General features: G+C 38.8%; 1 protein-coding gene across 2 annotated transcripts; it reads left to right on the forward strand.

The window, feature by feature from the left end:
• Nucleotides 1-1,153: 1,153 nt before the first annotated feature.
• On the forward strand, nucleotides 1,154-21,293 carry asz1 (ankyrin repeat, SAM and basic leucine zipper domain containing 1). 2 transcript variants are annotated; one of them, XM_055173328.2, is made up of 13 exons: nucleotides 1,154-1,346; nucleotides 1,677-1,779; nucleotides 1,892-2,014; nucleotides 6,550-6,664; nucleotides 10,722-10,833; nucleotides 11,066-11,200; nucleotides 11,626-11,744; nucleotides 12,247-12,319; nucleotides 12,889-12,945; nucleotides 14,364-14,473; nucleotides 19,757-19,862; nucleotides 20,071-20,184; nucleotides 20,616-21,293. In XM_055173328.2, the coding sequence occupies exons 1-13, from the start codon at nucleotides 1,239-1,241 to the stop codon at nucleotides 20,778-20,780; spliced, it is 1,440 nt and encodes a 479-aa protein (XP_055029303.2). In that variant the 5' UTR covers nucleotides 1,154-1,238; the 3' UTR covers nucleotides 20,781-21,293. The 2 variants fall into 2 exon arrangements, with proteins under 2 accessions (XP_055029303.2, XP_055029304.2); XM_055173329.2 differs by having other exon boundaries at nucleotides 1,680-1,779.
• Nucleotides 21,294-21,432: the final 139 nt, after the last annotated feature.

Raw genomic sequence — 21,432 nt, forward strand, 5'->3', positions numbered from 1 at the left:
GTGTTTTTTGGTGTCATTGCCAGATGCTATATGTGAAACTTTCAGAAATCATGTTGGGTCAGCAGGTTTTGTGTTGCATGCTGAATTAAAAGCAATAACATATGGACATTTGCAATGCTAAGAAATTCCTTAAAGGAAAAAATGCATCAAATATGTTTATCATAGTGTCAATTCAGGATAAATGTTAAAAACTGTCACTAATTATGATGGTTTCCTTTATCATATTGTCACATTTAAATACCAACAATTGCACAATTGCATAATGGCAGATGTCAGGGTTATATTAGAAATTAATATGAAAAATAGGCTAATGGCAGGTGGATACAAAAGCAGATCAGATTTTAAATATCATAGACTGGTGATGACATATGCGATTTGAGAAACAAAAAAATTTTTTACTGGAAAATTATATGAAATTCATAATCTGAACACTAGATGTCACTTTCTGTTCTATCGATTTCTCATAACTTCGCGGTCGTCTTCAGCTTGTTTTGAGAATGTATCGATACTGTACTGTTACTGCATCAGATATCGCGGTCGTCCATTTGTATTATTAAAGTGCGGTTATTAAGTGTTCCGACTCCATACCAGATTTTGTTCAGCGCATACAAAAATTTGAAGAGTTGGGTGCGGCCATGACACTTTTCTAGAGTTTCCACTTCTCATGGGGAAGCTGACGTTTTAGCGTAAATACATCTGTTGAAAGGTATTACATAAATCTAGCATCTAACACACTTTTCATTACAGCCATGGTGCCAGAGATTCTTGTTTTTATATGGGACAGTAAAATGTTTGGCCCATCTTGAACCACAACACTACTTTATTCCTTATGCCTTTCTTTCAATTAACAAAACGATATTCACTTACATGTCAAAACATGGTATTAAAAATGCTGAACAAATATAAAACACATGTAAAAAAATACAAATAAATAAATGTGAAAATAATTCGCCACAACACTACAAACGTCGACGTTAGGCTTGTTCGACTTCATGTGGCGCTACAAGAATCGACAGACGGATTACGTCAAAGTACCGCGAGAGCAATTCGCGAAATTATACGGAGGAGTTTGCTTTTAAATCGCTCTCGCGGAACTTTGACGTCATCCGGCTGTCGGTTTGTTACAATATAATGTGGGCGTGGTTACCAATACGTTATTGCGCCCGCCAATCCGTAATGAGTTGTCATAGTAATGATTATCGGAGCAAAATTTTCCAATCCAATAGTCCGCCATAGTCATGATTAACGATATTAGCTATGCTTTTCCTGCTGGCGATGAAAGTGAAGGAAGCAGTGACGAGTGGGATATTGGGTATCATAATAATCCAAGACAACCGTGCGCTGAGGTAAACTTTAGTATTTCACGTGTTCAAAACTCTCAGGAGCGGTTTCCCAGACAGGGATTAAGCCACTATCTTAAATGTTAGTGTTGTCTTTCTTAAATATAGTAGTGTGAGTGTCGTGTCTCAAGATGCACACCAGTAGTGTTTATTTATAAAACATGCTTTTATAAATGACTTAAATGTCCTAAATTAACTAATTTAAGGCCCAGTCCTGTCATAATCCCTGTCCTAGAAACCACCCCTCAGTGTGATACATTATTGGAACGTGTCCTCGGTAAATTGTTGAAAATTATTGCCACACAAAATTATTATTAAAGTAAATACATTGGTTAGCAGGTCTCTGAAGCACAACCGAATGGAGATGATAAAGTATCCACCCTAAAAAGGGCCATTACTGCAGGAAATGTCGAGCTCGTGCAAGAGCTCTTGGACGGCGGTAGGTGCCACGTTAGTATTAGCGATGAAATTGTGCTAATGTAAACCACACACCTAACCGGTTAGCAGCAGTTTAACATGTCATGTACTTTCCACACGTTGTTTTTCATCAGGTATGCACGTGGAGACTCGGCTGGGCTTTGAGTGGACTCCTCTCATGTGCGCAGTCCATGTGGCCCACTATGAGCTCGCTCAACTGCTACTGGATCGTGGTGCAAGTGCAAACTTCAGCAAGGGTAAAGGGAGATGTATTGATGCTGTTGAGAATTTTCCAAAGCACAATATTTGTAAAACCATTGGTTTAATGTATGTATGTGTGTTCATGTAACTCAGTAAAGTGTTTCATTTACTGCGCAAAAGGTTGTGGGTTCGAATCCCAGGGAACACACCTACTGATAAAAACATGTATAGCTTCAATGCACTGTAAGTCGTTGTATTGTAAAAGGTTGACAAGGTGAGAACAGGTGTTGTCATTGTGGCATTACATAACATGGCCTTCCTGTGACACTTGTGGGTTTTTATTGGAGTTGATTGGGTTTTACATCAAGCGCAGGGAAGGAACCCGATAATATCAAATGAAAAAAGCATGGCTAGACTTGATCCTTCAGGGGAGAATAGTTTGGTTTTCATTAAAAAGTTTGACATTGCAGTAGGTTACGTTCTTTTGATTTTAGCCCACATGCTACGGAGGATAAAACCAACTGCGGTTCATCTTGGTGTCCTTCATCTGACATTACTTAATGGTTGTGACGCACATACCAGTCTAATGAAATGTGTAATTAATCAGCTGGTGTGTTTTTAGTTTACACATTGTATTTCTATTTCTTTTAAAATTAAATTCATCTGTCGGTCACAGTGAAACGTCTCTGATCGCAGTATAGTTTCACTGTGCCCAGTGAGAGATGCTGGAGGTGCGCTGTATGTTTCAGAGGGGGTCTTCTTGAATGACTGAAGCTGCGGGTTCAGACAGGAAATAATTAAACGTGAATGCAGCTGCCACTTCCTGGTCTGTGTTCCGCACAGAAGGGGTAGAATGTAGAAGTGATTGATAATGGCTCTGTAAAGAGCGTGCTGCTGGCGTCATTGCATTGGCCCAACACTGGAGCTTTATTTATTTTCTTGCTCCACCGCAGACGCAACTAAACTGTGTCTGCATCCTACTCTGTAGCGGAGCTGCTCCTGTAGTCTAAACGCGCCTCTCATCACAACACTATGTAATGTAGAGGTGTCTTCTTGCTGTAGTCTCATCCGGTGTATAGTAATTTAATTGACTCTGTGTCTAATATGTATTAAAAATGAGATATTACTGAGGTTACACATTTGGCAGACACCTTTATACACAGCGACTTGCAGTGCATTGTGTGTTCACTGGGATTGCCCCAAATGCTTTTATGTTGCTAACACGATTCTCTGCCACTAAACCACAACACAAGATAATTGTGCTAACGATGAAAAACTACAGAACATTGTGGATATCTGCTCTGTTAATAAGCACCAATAAGCAATTTCAATTTTTTTATGTCTTGCATAATTTGCCATTAATAAAATGGCAACAGTAAGCGACACAGGTAATGATTTCAAATGTGTCCACCAACATAATGTACAATCTCATATGTTTCCCAGACAGGGTTAAAGTCTAGTCCAAGACTAAAGTGCTTGTTTGAGTTGTCCTAACTGAAATCCGCTTGCACAGCACTTAAATACCTTAAAATATTTCAGTGCCCATTGTTTTGTCTCAAGAGATGCACACCTGTAATTTATTTTGTAAGGTATGTTTGTAAAAACTACTTAAATGTCTTAATATAACCTAGGCCTAGTCCTGGCTTAAAGGGATAGTTCATCCATTAATGAAAATTCTGTGATCATTTTTTATCCTCATGTTGTTCTAAACCTGTATGAATTTATGTTTTCTGATAAACACACAGGGTTCCCACGGGTCCTTGAAATCTTTGAAAGTTTGTGAATCTGGGGGGGGCGGGAGGAATTCAAGGCCCTGGGAAATTTTTGAAAATATATATATGTAGTGTAGGATAATATCATACAAATTTTAGCCTTTTAAGCACACATGCTAAACTGTTCGCTTTAAATGCTTATACAGTGAGGAAAATAAGTTTTTTAACACCCTGCTATTTTGCAAGTTCTCCCATTTGGAAATCATGGAGGGGTCTGGGGTTGTCATCGTGGGTGCATGTCCGCTGTGAGAGACATAATCTAAAAAAACAAAATCCAGAAATCAACTATTTATTTGTATGATACAGCTGCAAATAAGTATTTGAACACCTGTCTATCAGCAGGAATTCTGACCCTCAAAGACCTGTTAGTCTGCCTTTAAAATGTCAACCTCCACTCCATTTATTATCCTAAATTAGGTCCACCCCATACAATCATTAAGAATCCAACTACTAACATGGCCAAGACCAAAGAGCTGTCCAAAGACACTAGAGACAAAATTGTACACCTCCACAAGACTGGAAAGGGCTACGGGGAAATTGCCAAGCAGCTTGGTGAGAAAAGGTCCACTGTTGGAGCAATCATTAGACAATTGAAGAAGCTAAACATGACTGTCAATCTCCCTCGGACTGGGGTTCCATGCAAGATATCACCTCGTGACGTCTCAATGATCCTAAGAAAGGTGAGAAATCAGCTCAGAACTACACGGGAGGAGCTGGTCAATGACCTGAAAAGAGCTGGGACCATCGTTTCCAAGGTTACTATTGGTAATACACTAAGACGTCATTGTTTGAAATCATGCATGGCACGGAATGTTCCCCTGCTTAAACCAGCACAGGCCTGTCTTAAGTTTGCCAATGATGATCCAGAGGAGTCATGGGAGAAAGTCATGTGGTCAGATGAGACCAAAATATAACTTTTTGGTCATAATTCCATTAAACGTGTTTGGAGGAAGAAGAATGATGAGTAACATCCCTACTGTTAAGCTTAGGGGTGGTAGCATCATGCATTGGGGGTGTTTTTCTGCACATGGACAGGGCGACTGCACTGTATTAAGGAGAGGATGACCGGTGCAATGTATTGTGAGATTTGGGGAACAACCTCCTTCCCTCAGTTAGAGCATGAAAGGCGGAGTCCACGAAGTTTGAAAAACGCTTTGGAAAAGGAGACGGGCTGACACACTTATAGCCAATCAGCAGTAAGGAGCGTGTCTACTAACCGACATCCTTGCCGGGTTGCGTATGTGTGGGGCGGGTCTATCAACAGAAGGTCCAGATTCTATTGGGGTAGGGGTGTGTTTGTTTAGGTGATTTCAAGTATCAACATTGGCTTTCAAACATCGTGGACTCCGCCTTTAAAGATGGGTCGAGGCTGGGTCTTCCAACATGACAATGACCAGAAGCACACAGCCAGGATAACCAAGGAGTGGCTCTGTAGGAATCACATAAAGGTTCTGGCGTGGTCTAGCCAGTCTCCAGTCCTAAACCCAATAGAGAATCTTTGGAGGGAGCTCAAACTCCGTGTTACTCAGCGACAGGCCAGAAACCTGACTGATCTGGAGAAGATCTGTGTGGAGGAGTGAGCCAAAATCCCTTCTGCAGTGTGTGCAAACCTGGTGAAAAACTACAGGAAACATTTGACCTCTGTAATTGCAAACAAAGGCTACTGTACCAAATATTAACATTTTCATATAGGTTCAAATACTTATTTGCAGCTGTATCATACAAATAAATAGTTAAAAAAATCATACATTGTGATTTCTGGATTTTTTTTTAGATTATGTCTTTCACAGTGGACATGCACCTACGATGACAATTTCAGACCCCTCCATGATTTCTAAGTGGGAGAACTTGCAAAATAGCAGGGTGTTCAAAAACGTATTAGTTGTGTTTGACACATGAAAGCGTCTTGGGTTAGGTATGTAACTGTTGTTCCCTGAGAAGGGAACTCGCGCTGGGTCTCCCTTGCCATACTTCCTATGTCCCTGTAATGCCGTCTTTGGCAATATTTCAGATAGCGATATACTTCCTGGCTCCCGCGTCTTTGTCGTTAAGTCTCACCACTGGTTGAATTTGATATGCACATTCAGACGCACTTACCCCTGAAGCCGTACCCAAAGTGCCACTGCAGTGACTCGGCACGAGTTCCCTCAAAAGGGAACTGTAACAATGTATCTTAAAAGGTAACATAATGTAACCTTACTCTCACTTGAAATGTGTCCCCACATTAAGTCCTTGCATTTGAGGGTATTGGACCTGGAAAGTCCTTGAAAGGTCCTTGAATTTAAATTTAACTAAGGTGTGGGAACCCTGAACACAAAAGAAGATATTTTGATAAATGATGGTAAGCACACAGCTGATTGTAACCATTGAATTCCATCGTATTTGTTTTTCCTAATATGGAAGTCAATGGTTACAGTAAGCTGTGTGCTTACCATCATTTATCAAAATATCTTTTTTTGTATTCAAGAAAGTAAAAGAAAGGGAACGCGCTTAGGAAAGGTACACAGACATGTATACGCACGAGACCGAGACGCAGGAAAGTATACCCCTTAAATTTCGAAGTTATCCGCAGATCACGGATCAACAACGATCTGTAATGCTACCTTAAAAAGTGCATCAGAATCGATACGAAAGTTGCTGTATCAGTGCACGCATCATTAGGAGTTTACTGTGATTTATCGGCGTATCGATATTTTAAACCCAGCATTAACATGTGTTAGTTTAATAAAAGTAGTTAGTGGCTTTTTATTTGGGCAAATCAAAAACGCTTCATTGTCAGTGTTTAAAGTGATTTTGTTTTTTGTTACTTTTATATATAGACAACTTTACAGTTCTGATGGCTGCCTGCACTGCGACATCTGCATCTGAAGAAAAGATTGCCCAGTGTGTTGCTCTGCTGCTCAGCCGCAATGCTGACCCAAATGTGTGCAACAGGTTAGTAAAACATGTTGCAAGTATGACTGCTTGTGCAAAGCATGTAGTCTGGGTTTTAATGAGTAAATTTTTTCATAGATTTAGTTATACATTTTAAAAGGTTTCACAGTGGACTTTGATGTCTCGCATTAGCATCAACATAAACCCACATCTAACAACGATAAATGGACACAAGTACTATTGATTGAGCACTGTATGTGAAAAACTGCTTCCACCGGCTACAAAACATTAACATTGTCCAGACTGTGTTTCAAACATGTCTTCCCAACAACTCTGTTTGGGAGGTGATGTGTACTTGTCAATTGACTCAGGCATTTTTCAGTGCAGCCCCCAGCTGCGTATCATCTGGCACCTAAACCGCTCACATGATCTGGATTGTCTACAAGCATGTTTGCTCACTTGACCGGTGAGAAAGTTATTGTGTCCCATCCAGACAAAATATTTAAAGTTTCATAACAAGGAACTCGGGATGCTGGCACGTGATGGGCCTGTCAAACACGCGTCGTCTTCCTCTGCCCTCTTGGTGCTCCTCACGTAACTAACTATATGCAGCAGCTGCTTTTCCCTAAACCTCTTAATAAATACAGCATGCTCAGACTAAGCAAGACATCATTTGGTAAGGGGGAAAGGGAGGGAGTATTGCCTATGGTCAACACACTGGCATTTTGCCTCTGTTTCCATTTATTTCAGATTCATTGTTTAAAAATTGCAGAGAAAGTTAGTGGCTGTACTTTATGCACAGTACTGTATGTCTTATTAAATCAGTATTTCAAAAAAAAGTGGATACCAAAAGTTTTAAGTCAAGTCAATAAATAGTTAACAGCTAAGTGTCTGTTTTAATATAATATAATATATTTAATATATCATTTAATGTTAAAATCATTGTGCCCCCCCCATACCTTACAGACAGGATTGATGTTGTTTGTGATGTTGTATTGTTTATTCTTTCACCTTCCTTTTATTCATGTATTTTGATTGTTGTGAAGTATATGTGAATAACCTGGATGTTTGCATGGATGAAGCATTTATAGCTGCTACTTTTTAGTTCCCAGTTATGCAACAATTTTTTATATTTATGATTTAGTATGAACCCATAACAATTTAAATATTGTCTATATTGACTTGGTAAACTTCCTGATTCCTTCCCTGATTTGGGAGATGGACAGCATGTGAAAAATGCATTTAAGACTGCACACATTTCTCACAAATTCAGTCATTGAGGGGTAATGTGTAGATAGCCAAGAGATAATGTCAGTTTGAGGAATGGCGGTGCCCTTGCTCACCTGCGACTGACGTTGTAGAATTGAGTTCACTACCATCATGTTCTCTGGGAAATGCCACCCAGGCTGATTGATAGCCTCAGGATGTTCCCACGGACTAACAGTGTGAGGTTTGACACGCTGGTTTAAAGATAAAACTATGTATTTATGACAGTGACACATGTATTTTGTACACATGCTTTTTAGGTAATGGATTGTATCAGGTCAAAGTATATGTTTTCTTATTCTTGGCTGATTTACAAACAGGGTCATTTTTATGATCTTGTAATATTTCTTTTCTATGTGTACTGTATGTCTGATATAATTTTTTATGTAGCATGCAAAGAAACCTTGCATTTTCATTGTATACATTTTAAAGAGCACCTATTTCATGGCTAAAAAACAACGTTATTTTATGTGTTTGGTATAATACAATGTGTTTGCGTGGTTTATGGTTAAAAAAACACATTATTTTTCACATACCGTACATTTTTGCACCTTCAGATTTCCGTGTCTTTCTGAAACGCACAGATCTTGTACAAAACTGTCCCTGATTGGCCAGCTAACCTGTCCGTTGTAATTGGCCTGAATACCTCTGACGTTAGCCGGAAATGTGACGCTTGTTACCATGTTTAAAAGATTTGCACACAATACAATGCTAAGGGGGTGTGCACACCAACGCTTTTACGCCCGCGGCCAGCGCATGTTTTCAATTGTTTCCAAAAGAAGCTCTGCGTTTTTCAAATGAGTCAGCAGCTAGCGGTTTCTTTCCCTGCTGAAAACCGGCACTCACCGGAAAGAGATTTAACTTTGGGTGAAAATCTCCACTCGTCAATGTCAGCCCATCTAATCACAGTGGAGGAGTGGTGGGACAAGTATCACAACAACCAACCGGCTCACAGCTATCAAAGCGCTCGGCTGAAGAAAACTGGTGCTCAGCTGAAAAACAGCTGGCATTTGGCGTCCTCCAGGCATTTCAGCCGCATTTAACAGTTTTGGTGGCACAACTCCTAACAGGAGTTAAAACAACACTAAGGGGGCGTGCACACCAACGCTTTTACGCCCGCGGCCGGCGCATGTTTTCAATTGTTTTCAATGCAAGCTCAGCATTTTTCAAATAAGCCAGCAGCTAGCGGTTTTCTTCCGCGCCGAAAACCGGCGCCCAGCGGTTTTTCCGCGCTCAGCGCTGAGCACCTAGAGTTGAGAAATGTTCAACTTTGGAAGAAAAGCTCCGCTCGTCAATGTCAGTTCTCACGCGCCTTCCAATCACAGTGGAGGTGGGGCGGGACAAGTATCACAGCAACCAACCGTCTCACAGCTGAAGTATCAGAGCTACCAAAGCGCTTGGCTGAAGAAAGCTGGCACTCAGCTGAAAAACAGCTGGCATTCGGCGTCCTCAAGGCGTTTTCAGCTGCGTTTAAAAGTTTTCGTGTGTCCAGCCCCTAAAGAGTTTTTGCTCTTTTTTCCCCCAACAGGTTGGAAGCGGAATTGTCCATTACCACTGTCGTAAATAATTTAGCCTACTGCAGCAAACCTGGCTCTGATTGGATTGTAGGTCTGCCGTAAAGCAAGTTTTTGTAGTTTTCACTCCCAACTACAGGACCGCGACCCAACGGTTGTAGACTTCTTTAGTGCGGTTTTGCCCGATAGAGGGCTGCAAAGCGAATGTGAAAGTGCCGTTCACCCTGTTTTTTTTTTTAAATGTTATTTTTAGGTAAAAAAAAAACTCTTTAGTGTTGCTTTAACTTACAGGCTGCGAGTCCAAGCAGGAGGAATTACATCACCAATCCCAGGAAGTAAACTGTTGCCTACAATCCGTTTGTTTGGTGTAGTACAAGAAAAGAGATTTACATTAGAGACGATAACTCGCGTCATTGTTTACTTTGGGGTATGCAACTTTTGCATATCGTTAACATGTACTAATACACACACACACCAAAGGAAATGTAAAATCATGAATCGGACCATAGGTGCTCTTTAATGAATTTCAGTTGTATTGTACTGGGAAAAGTCTCAAGAGGTTTTAAGATGAGGGTCAGTAGGTAATGACAGGATTCGTTTAAAGCATGTGTGAAATGTGCAACTCTATTTGAGTAACCAAATTGAGACTAGGGTTGCCGCGGTGACAGAATTTTCCCACCCGTTAATCGGCGCGTCACAAACCCGGCTTACAGACATGCACATTTTACTTTCACTTTTGAATCACGCAACTGTTTAAATGCATTGCTTGCGTACGCTGCGTTAAATCGCGTATGAATTTGCATGCAATGCGAGTGCAACAGCTGGTTTAATTAAGTGCTTCATGTCAATGTGCGCAGGTAATTCTCACAGAACCCGCCAGCCGCAAGCAGAGCAACCGGCTACCTCTCCATAAAGTGCTGCTTGAATGATGGGTTTATTATTTTTCTTGATGAAAAACACAACAACAAAACGATCCCGCTTATATTAAACATCATATATGTATATTATAACAAAAACGAGTAAGCACGCGGCTTCTGTCATCGTCTGGTCGGTCAGCTCGCCTCGCACACTGACTGACAGAAATAAATGAAATCTGACACCTGACATATTCAGTTTAGTGTTTGCTCTCTCTAACGAAACTAAATGATTTAATTACAAGAAAGTATCAAAACGACGGTGAAATACGGTGTCGCGGTGGGCAAGTGATCTAACCGGTGAGAGGCTGAAGCACCGGTAATCTCCGTTTCACCGACTATCGCGGCAAGCCTAATCGAGACACATGAACATTTATTTTACCTTTCACAGTTTTGCAATCTTGTTATTTTACTCTTGTTTAGGAGCAGCTTGACATGCTTGATGCTAGCCGCCAGAGACGGTTATTGTCAGGTGATTAATATGCTGGTGTCACATGGAGCAGAGGTTAACTTTCAGAATGATAATGGACATACGGTAAGATCATCATCTCTCAAGGCTGTGATAATTATAAAGCTCATGTTTAGTAGATTTATAGAAAGTTTTTTTTATCTTCCTAACTCTTCATCACTTATTGTCATGCTCATTTTATTTTAATCTTTATCCATTTTGGTAAACTTTTAATCTCCAAAAGAGAAAGTATCGCTGATGACTTGAAATATTATCGCTTCAATTGGGATCCCACTTTAACAATGTTCTGTTGGAATAGGCCCTTATAATAGCAGTTCAGTATGGACATGATGGGGCTGTGTTGAAACTGCTTCAACTAGGAGCTGATAGGTCTATCAAAACCAAAACGGGAAAGACAGCAGCCGACATGGCCAAAATATTCAAGCAACCTGAGGTAATTTACCACAATATTCAGTGTAAGCCATTGCTGTAATCATTAGTCTCTTATTTTAAAAATATTTTTATTCAGGCCCAGCTCCAATGGGGGCTAAGTGGGCCTAACTCATCATATTTTGGCAATCCCCCACAAGGGGGTACATTATCGATACAAGGTGCTTTCTGTTTCGTTACCATGTCCTAAAAACTGGGATAATAGTGCTTTTTGGCACATTTTTGGGTAAAATTTTGAGTCAGTTGTACAACCGCCTTGTGGCTAAATTTCATTTTAGAGTGTCTGTCTTAATCTCCTGACATTTTTGTATTACAGCAGTCTGAAGTTCAAATTTGGATTTTAGTTTGGATTAACATGTTCACCATTCTAGTACAGTAAGATTAAAAATGTACTGCTCAGGTGTAAGATCTGTTTAAATTATCTTTCAGATGTTAAGGATTCTTAATTCTCCAGAACCCTCTGCTTTAAGTGGCAATACATCATCCAAAGCAGAGGCACTGTTTAAATATCTCAATCAAAACCCTTATCCTCCTGCCTACAAAGAGAGGTCAGTTTCTGTGTCTTTTTGTGTTGGGTTATTGTGCCCTCTAGAGGTGACTGAAAATGAAAACACTTCTTGGATGAACAGTGCACATAACAGAAATGTACATGCATCATATGACATTGTACTGTATAACTATAGAATGCATTCGATAGTATTATTAATATGTTATAAGATGCAAAAGAACCTGGTGTATATAATATTTATATGATCTCTGTATCGAAATGTATGATTAAAATAAATATTTAATGTTTATGAAACACTGGTTTAAAACTGGTCTGTAAAATCCCAGCTATAGCCATTTTATTGTGAATTACTGTTTTCTACATAAAATCAAGTACATATTTTAAAGAAAATTTTGTAATAATGTAACCTTGATATCTTTAATATTGATAAAGTCATATTTACTATGGTCATTGTCAAAAATAGAAATCATTTATTTTGTGAACTTTCACAGACACGTTCACATATTGTAATTAAGGTTAATGGTTATGGTTTACTCTTACAGCGTCTCAAAGCTGACTGATATCCAACTTTTGCTGCATGGTCTGAATCTGGATTATCTTTCTGACATCATGATGGTGAGTCAAAACAAACAAGCACATTTTTAGTAACTAATTTATAAAAGTTGTCTATGTGACTGCAGAAATGCAAAGTTTTGTTAAATCTCTTGCATTAATTAATCATTTGATCAAAAAAGTTTATTATTTGAACATTGAAGTCTAAATTGTTTTTTTAAGATGGTACTACATTTCTAGATGGAAAACTTCTAGCTATGTGTTAAAAACATAATTCCTGTGGATGAAGTTTGATCTATGTAAACAGTAGTAGTTACATCACATGAGTTGATATACTAGATATAGTTTCACACAGACAAGGTTTGTAAGCAGTTCTATCACACCAGTCTCATACAAACACATATAATACAAAGTTTATGTTTAAGAAACTGTATGATAAATTGCATGCTTTTAGTGTTTATACTGTGCTGTAGAATCACCCCATAAACCTCCACTGTAAATGAATAATTGAATAAACATGTTTTGGTTTTAAAACTGAGGGAATGGTAATCTACATTATTTACACCGCAATATTCATTTTATTGTAAGTGTCAGTTAAAGTTGGTCTGTTACACCTTTCTTATATTTGGCAGGATCATGATATTAGCTGGAGTGACCTGTTGATCATGGAAAAGGAGGATTTTCTAAAGGTACTGTAGCAGTTAATATTAGTATTAAAAGCAGGGAGCTGGCATATGAATCGTAACTTGCACTTAAAATAGGCAACAACTTTGTGTTCTAGAAAGTAACAAATGAGCCTGTGAGTTACTGTAAAAATATTTCAAAAATATAACTTGTGTATTATATAGAAAAAAATATGCATATGCTTTGTTGATCCCCTATGAAATTGAAATAAAACGTGTTCAGTATACAGTGGCAAGAAAAAGTATTTGAGCCTTTTGGAATTTCATGGTTTTCTGAATAAATTTGTCATAAAATGTGATCTGATCTTCATCTAAGTCAAGGGTATTGACAAACATGATGTCTAAAAATAATTAAACACAATTCTGATCTTTCATGTCTTTAAGAACAACCAAAAAACATCATAGTGCTTGTGAAAAAAGTATGTGATCCCTTGAGTTAATGACCTCAAAAAGCTAATTGGAGTCAGGTTTTAGCACACCTGGAGTGTCATTAGGATAATACGTTTGGAGGTGTGGACTACAGCTACTTTGACTGATAAAAACCCCTCAAACTTTTGGAGTTTTCTCTGCTCAAGAAGAACACGATTATGTGAGCCATGCCTTGCCAAAAAGAGTTTTCAGATGAACTATTATCAATAATTGTTGCTTTACATAAAGCTGGAAGGGGTTACATAGTTATTTCAAAGACTTTAGAAATTCACCAGTCTACACCAGGCAAATGATCTACAAATGGAGACGCTTTGGGAATGTTGCTACTCTACCAAGAAGTGGTATCAAGTATATAAGACAATTCTTCAGGATAATGTGGGAATGTCTGTACGTCAGCTGAAACTGTGTAGAAGGTGGGTGATGCAACAGGACAAAGACCCAAAACACAGAAGCAAGTCCACAACAGAATGGCTTCAGAACAACTAAATACGCCTTTTGGAGTGGCAAAGTCAGAGCCCAGACCTCCACCCATGCTATGGATTGACTTGCCATACACATGAGACGTCCAAAGAATATGACAAAGCTGAAGCAGTTCTGCCAGGAAGAGTGGGCTAAAATTCCTCATCAACGATGTGCAGATCTGATCCACAGCTACAGGAAGCGCCTGGTTGAGGTTATTCCTGCCAAGGGGGGGTCAACCAGTTAATAATTCTAGGGGTTCACTTTTTCCACTGCCAATTTGAATGTTGAATGAGTGTGTTCAATAAAGACATGAAAGATCAGAATTTGTGTGTGTAATTATTTTTAGACGCATTATGTTTGTCATTACCTTTGACTTGGATGAAGATCAGATCATATTTTAACTACAAATATATTCAGAAAACCATGAAATTTCAAAAGGTTCACATACTTTTTCTTGCCACTGTACTTAAGTATAGATCAATGAAATGCTACTTTAAACTGATAGAATAAATGTATTATTTTTCTTTGGGTAGATTGGAGTAACTGATCCTGAGGATCAAAAGAAGATTCTCAGTGCAATTGGGGAGATGCAACTTGATAAACTAGATGTGGAAACCCTGACACCTCTTAACATGGACAGCGGGTAAAGCTCATCCAGCCTGAAGTTAACATGAACTTTTTGGTGCTGTTGTATCTCTTATATTCTAGATCCATATTTATTCCAGTCCATAGTTTCCTGTGGAATCTAATGGAGATTTTTATTTATAGTATGGACTTGGCAGATACTTATTATTCAAAAAGCTCACACCATGTTCTACCAGTTAAGTGACAGATATATTGGAAATGACCACTGGTAAGCCATGCTTGTAACATTCTGTAGTCCAGCTATGAGCTGCAAGGCTTATAACAGGAGGACAGTGCCTTTCATTTAAGCCTGTCTTAATGGTTTAAGCTCTTGTAATGATTTATAAGGTGAGGAATGAGCTAGTGTCGTGTCTGCATGCTGCATACTCTGACTGATAACGGTATGCAGTCAGGGTGTCGGCCACATTTAACTTTAAAGTCCACACTTAATGAATCTAATCAATCTATAATTTCTTTATTCAATGCCGAAAAGGTATGGAGAGGGCAGACGTACAAACAGTAAATTATCCAGTTAAATCCTCTCCTGATGGGTGCTTCATAAACACACATTAAAAGGATATAGTTACAGTTAATTGATTGGCAAAGCCTAATGGGATGTACAGTAAACATCATAATTTGTTAAGTTCATAATTTACCTTTGTGGTTATTTCCGGTAGATTCCAGTGTTTCACAAACTTTTGTGTGTCGTATACCCTCACAGCCTCCTCGGTAAGGCTTGTGTTCCTCTAGCTCAATAGGTAGAGCATAGCGCTAGCAACAACATAGTCCTTGCAGCTTTTGGGAAGTGAACCCATTACTGATTATTAGGGATGCCCCATTTCAAAAATGTTTGTGGCAATGCAGATATTCGATTACTTTGAATAACTACCAATACCGATAGACACCCACAGTTTTGCTTTTTAGTTTTAAATGATTATGCTCTGAAAATCTAGTAGTGCAGAGCGTGTAAACTGCGACTCTTGTTGTCATTGTGGCCCAATTTAAAATACACACGGCATTCTGATTCGTTTCCACCCCCTTTTTGCTTGGCAGGATATAATCTGCCCTGATCATCAGCTGTTTTTAAGCAATCGGGCATTGCGTGATATTGGGGAAAAATTGCTTTTGTCTATCGATACTGATAATATGCTGATATATCAGTACACTTGCTTATATATGATCAAATAAAATAAAATAATCTTAGAAAGATCCGAATGTATATTTACAGTTGTGTTCAAAATTATTCAACCCCCCAATGCTGTTAAGGGTTTTAGTGTACATTTGTAATTGTATTCAGAATGAAATCCTACAATGACTTCTTAAAGAACCATATGCAACTAAAATGACATCAATTGGTTTTGTAATATAGTAGTAAATGTTTCTTTTGTGAATTCTTCATTGACACAATTATTCAACCCCTTAAAGAACTACCACTCTGAAGAACAGAGGTTCATTGAAGTGTTTTCAATCAGGTATTGAAAACACCTGTGGATGTCAGGGAACAGCAATAAAGCCTAATAAGCACCAATTAGGCAGCTTTAAAATGACTGTGATACTCAACTCCTTCTAAACATTTACTGGTGTGGTTACAAACATGGTGAAGTCAAAAGAATGGTCCAGGAAGACAAGAGAAGAGGTGATTAATCTTCACAGGAAGGGCAATGGCTATAAGAAGATTGCAAAGATGTTAAACATACCAAGAGACACCATAGGAAGCATCATTCGCAAATTCAAGGCAAAGGGCACTGTTGAAACGCTTCCTGGTCGTGGCAGAAAAAAGATGCTAACTGCGACTGCTGTGCGCTATCTGAAGCGTAGAGTGGAAAAAAGTCCCCGTGTGACTGCTGAGGAACTGAGAAAAGATTTGTCAGATGTGGGTACTGAAGTTTCTGCTCAGACAATACAGCGCACCCTGCGTAATACGGCGCACCCTGCGTACTGAAGGCCTCCATGCCAAAACTCCCATGCGCCTCCCCTTGCTGTCTCCAAAGAATAAGAAGAGTCGACTGCAGTATGCCAAAAGTCATGGGGACAAACCACAGAAGTTTTGGGATAGTGTTCTGTGGACTGATGAAACAAAATTAGAACTGTTTGGGCCCATGGATCAACGCTATGTTTGGAGGAGGAAAAACAAGGCCTATGAAGAAAAGAACACCTTGCCTACTGTGAAGCATGGTGGGGGGTCAATCATGCTTTGGGGCTGTTTTGCTTCTGCAGGTACAGGGAAACTTCAGCGTGTGCAAGGTACCATGAATTCTCTTCAGTACCAGGAGATATTGGATGACAATGTGTTGCAGTCCGTCACAAACCTGAGGCTTGGGAGAAGTTGGACCTTTCAACAGGACAATGATCCCAAGCATACCTCCAAATCCACTAGAGCATGGTTGCAGAAAAAAGGCTGGAACATTTTGAAGTGGCCATCGCAGTCACCAGACTTAAATCCGATTGAGAACCTCTGGTGGGACTTAAAGAAAGCAGTTGCAGTGCGCAAGCCTAAGAATGTGACTGAACTGGAGGCTTTTGCCCATGATGAATGGGCGAAGATACCCGTAGATCGCTGCAAGACACTTGTGTCAAGCTATGCTTCACGTTTAAAAGCTGTTTTAACTGTAAAAGGTTGTTGTACAAAGTACTAAGATTGAATGTCACTTGGGGGTTGAATAAAACTGATAATGATGTGAGCACAGAAAAGACATTTGTTGTTATTTCATTATAAATGTTATGTTATATTTGTCTGACCTACACATGCCTCTTTGATGTAATTGTAAGCAGGATGACTGAATGATCAAAATCAATGTCAAACCGGCCAAAACAATTAATTTCAGTTGGGGTTGAATAATTTTGAACACAACTGTAGATATTTTTTAGGTGGGGCATTTAAAGATACAATTTGTAGAATCCGCCGCTAGAGGGCGCACTGTCAAAACAATAACAATGACATAAATTAATGACACTCTGAAGAAGTGTGGAATGATGGGATTTGTTGTCAACCGTTGATGGCCATCAATCAGATAGGAATGAGAAATCATGTTAATGGATGAGGTAAAGTAATCAAATTTTATAAATGTTGCATTTGATGACATTGTTGTATTTCATTATGTAAGGTCTTATGTAACGTTCAAAACGCAATTGTTAGTCATAGATGTTACAGTATTAGTCCAATTCGATGTTGTGTTAACACAGCACAGAATTAAGTGTTTAGATCAACAAACTTATCATAAACAAGCGAGTAGGCCGACAGACACTATACACTTAACGAATACTTCCGCATTTGTCCTCGACACTGCTGTGATGTGGTTTCTAGTCACAGGGTTCCCATGGGTCCTTGAAATCCTTGAAAGTTTGTGGATCTGCCGGAAAAAATTCAAGACCCTGGAAAGTTTTTGAAAATATACATGCGTAGATACTTTTTTAATGGTCATTGAAAGTGCTTGAATCTATTTTATGCAAGAAGTTTTTTGGAAAAAAATCCATCCCTGTGTAGTGTAGTAGATAATATTTTCTAGCCTTTTAAGCACACGTGCTAAACTGTTTGCTTCAAACGCTTATATCTTCTGTATGCCAATGTGGATTCATACCCAAATGCCTTTTTGCATAGTTGTGTTTGACACATGAAAATGTCTCGGGTTACATATGTAAAGGGAACGAGACGCTGCGTCTCCCTTTCCATACTTTTTGCATCCCTGTAATGCCATCTTTGGCAATATTTCAGATAGAGATATATTTCCTAGCTCCCGCGTCACCCTGTCTTTGTCGTTAAGCCTCACCATTGATTAAATTTGATATACGTATTCATATGCACTTACCCCTGAAGCCATCCCCAAAGTGTCACTGCAGTGACGCAGCGCGAGTTCCCTCGAAAGGGAACTGTTACAATGTATCTTTAAAGGTAACACAATGTAACCTTGCTCTCATGTCCCCACCTTTAGTCCTTAAATTTGAGGCTATTGGACCTGGAAAGTCCTTGAAAGGTCCTTGAATTTGAAGTTAACCAAGGTGTGGGAACCCTGTAGTCAGTAAAGGTGGTAACAAAGGGTAACGTGGATATTAATGTATTTGACAGGCGACTGCACTGCCCTGTGTCACTGTTTAGAATGGCAATTTTCTCATGATTTACAAGTAGTTGAAAACATTACAGATATTGTAAGTAATCAGCTGAACAAAATGTATAACACTGGCCTAGTGGTTTTTGGATGTTTTATTGCAAATATTTTACAAATTGTACCTTTAAATATATTTTATAATGGAATTTAAGTAGCTTAAAGTGTAGATTTTAGCGGCATCTAGTGGTGAGTTTGTGAGTTGCAACCAATGGCTCAGTCCACAGCTCACCATCCCTTTCGAAACGCATAGTAAAGCTACTGTGGTGGCAAAACGTGTTCTATAGAGCGGTTTGTCCTTTTAGGGCTACTGTAGAAATATGGCGGAGCTAAATGGCGATTTTCATGTAAGGGGACCAGCTGTGTATGTAGATAAAACCAGCAAATTTTAAAGAAATGTGAAAAATACAGTTCATTTTGTAAGGTCTTCATACATCACTGGAAATATATTGCATTTCTGTCAAGAAATCCTTCTTAATGTTACACAATGCACCTTTAATTTTTCAATTAATGTAAATTTTTCAAGTTTGACCTTACAGGAAACGTAAACGGTTACAAAGCAAAACCAACACATTACTATGTGCCCCTGGAACACACATCATACAACTTGTAATTATTTTTGACAAAAATAAGTTATATCATAAGCTACCTAAATCGTAATTATGTTCTATAGTAATTCTGATGAATTTATCAAAATACCTCTAATTGCCCACATGTTCCTTGATATGAGATGATGGATCCACTCACAGTGCTTGTTTGGAAGGTGGCAATAACCCAGCACTTAGCCATCAACCAGAGTCTATCACTCATTCAGTCATAGAAAAACTAACAAAGCAACGCTCAGAGCCATCTCTCCGTCCTGGAGGAGATAGTAACTCCACAGTCTCTGACAGTGTTTACCGCAGCCTCTGACAAAGTGTTAGGAGAAGAAAACGGCTGCTTGGGGAAATGCTCTGTTAAGATAACACTATCAACATCACATGTTACGTGTGAGCCATTACAAGTGATGGCAAGAATGCTGTCACCAATTTAAGCATACCATTGTTCAGAAATATTTGTTTTAGCACTGCATGCTAACATTAAGATAACTGAATTTGATCAACTCTCTTGTATAAACACTTGCTGATGTTATTTATTCATGAATGTAATGCACTAATCTCCCAAGTATGTAGAGATGATCTGGGAAATGATCTTGTTTTCAGAAGTGAAGATTTTCTGAACTTTCTGATCAGCTTGAAGCAACAGTGCAGCTATTTAACAGAAGCCGTACAGGATGTCATCAGCAGGTTCCCCCGTAGCCCCTCTGAGGTTCGTTGTGTACCTAAGGTTTTGCAATATTTCAAGGTCAAATGTTTTGAATTTAGTGTGTTTTTCATGTTTTTATGTCTTAAATGCAAGCCATGGCAATCTTTCCTTTGACATAGAGGGTATGGTTAGTAGATGCCTAAGCTGTCGTGTGATGTTTTTTTTTTTTAGTTAAATATATCAACATGCTAAAGATAACATTGTTTGACAGGTGGTTCTTACATGTGATCCCAAGAAAGAGGCTCAAGTCATTTGTGCTGAGATAATAACTCGGGCAGGAGACCTCCAGAAAGAGATAGTCTGTCTTAAGACCCTGCTTAGCAAGGTCAGTCATGTCCACATTCCTTTATGTCCTCATCTTTCATGATCTCTGCCACTTGTATTTACAATAGTTTTGTCTAGTGAAAATACTCAAAGTGCCGAGACCAACAAGGGCAGCCATTACATACCACTCAGAAATCTCAATAGCCTCTTGTAGAGGAGGAAGACATGAGGCTCAGGCAGTGATGAAGGGTAATCGGGATGCCCCCAGTGTCAAGATGAAATCTGACAAGCAATAAATGCCATGTGGTCAGATTGGCAGCATGCGTGAGAATAAATACACTGTGGTGGTGCTTATCTCGGGTCACCTTTCCAGGGAAACTCCAGTTTGGGATTTGTATATTAAACATGCCTGGGCCTTGTTATAGCTTTTGGTGTTTTCTAAATGTCAATCAAAGTTTTTGATTATTAACTGTCTTCTTTTTACTCCTTTAGACTGATCACACAGAATGCCTCTTGCAGCCTGTTCAACCTAACTTTAGTATTGGTGGAAAAGGAAAGGGCCGCAGGAGGTTTGCCTTTGTGCTTGGACTTGGAATGTTTGGAGCAGGTCTATTGATTGTGTTTTCTCAATCGAAAACTTTGAAAAGCTATTTTTGATATTTTTATTTATTTCAGTATTATGTATTTTAAGTTACTTGAGTATTTTATTAAGTATATTGTGTTCTGCCTTTATTTTAGTTTGTTAACCTTTTGAGTTGTCCAGTTGTTGACTGTTATTCAAATAACTCTGTTTATTTCATGTTTCAGACATTGCAAGATAAAAGTTTTCCCAAGCTAAAATGTTTAATTCCCATTTCTAAAGATAGCAATTGTATGTAATTCTTTTCGTCAACATCTATTTTGAGTTGAGGAGCTGTTGCCGTTTGTTTTGGATTACGTTGGGGGGCCAAAGAGAAAACTGCATACAAGTCGCTGTCTGTGGTGCTGAACTGTCTGTTTTGGGTGCGTGGTGAGCTCAACAGGGGTGCAGTACCCCATTACTCTCGATTTCATGATGTTTAAAGAAAATAGATCTGATTAACTGACTACTTAATTGATCGTGTATAATGGGGAATTTTGTAGTGTCATACTGAAACAAAGCCAATAAATGAGGAGATAATTAAAATGTTATTTAATGTTGCTGTGCCTGAAACACCATTATATTAACACATCTATCTTTTACAAAAAATCTTAATCTACCCCTAAAAATAAGTAACTCCATTTTAATGTGGGTTATATATAATAAAAATAAACCGATGTATTTTAGTTC

This window comes from Misgurnus anguillicaudatus, chromosome 15 (genome assembly GCF_027580225.2).
Source record: "Misgurnus anguillicaudatus chromosome 15, ASM2758022v2, whole genome shotgun sequence".
Classification (NCBI taxonomy): Eukaryota; Metazoa; Chordata; class Actinopteri; order Cypriniformes; family Cobitidae; genus Misgurnus; species Misgurnus anguillicaudatus.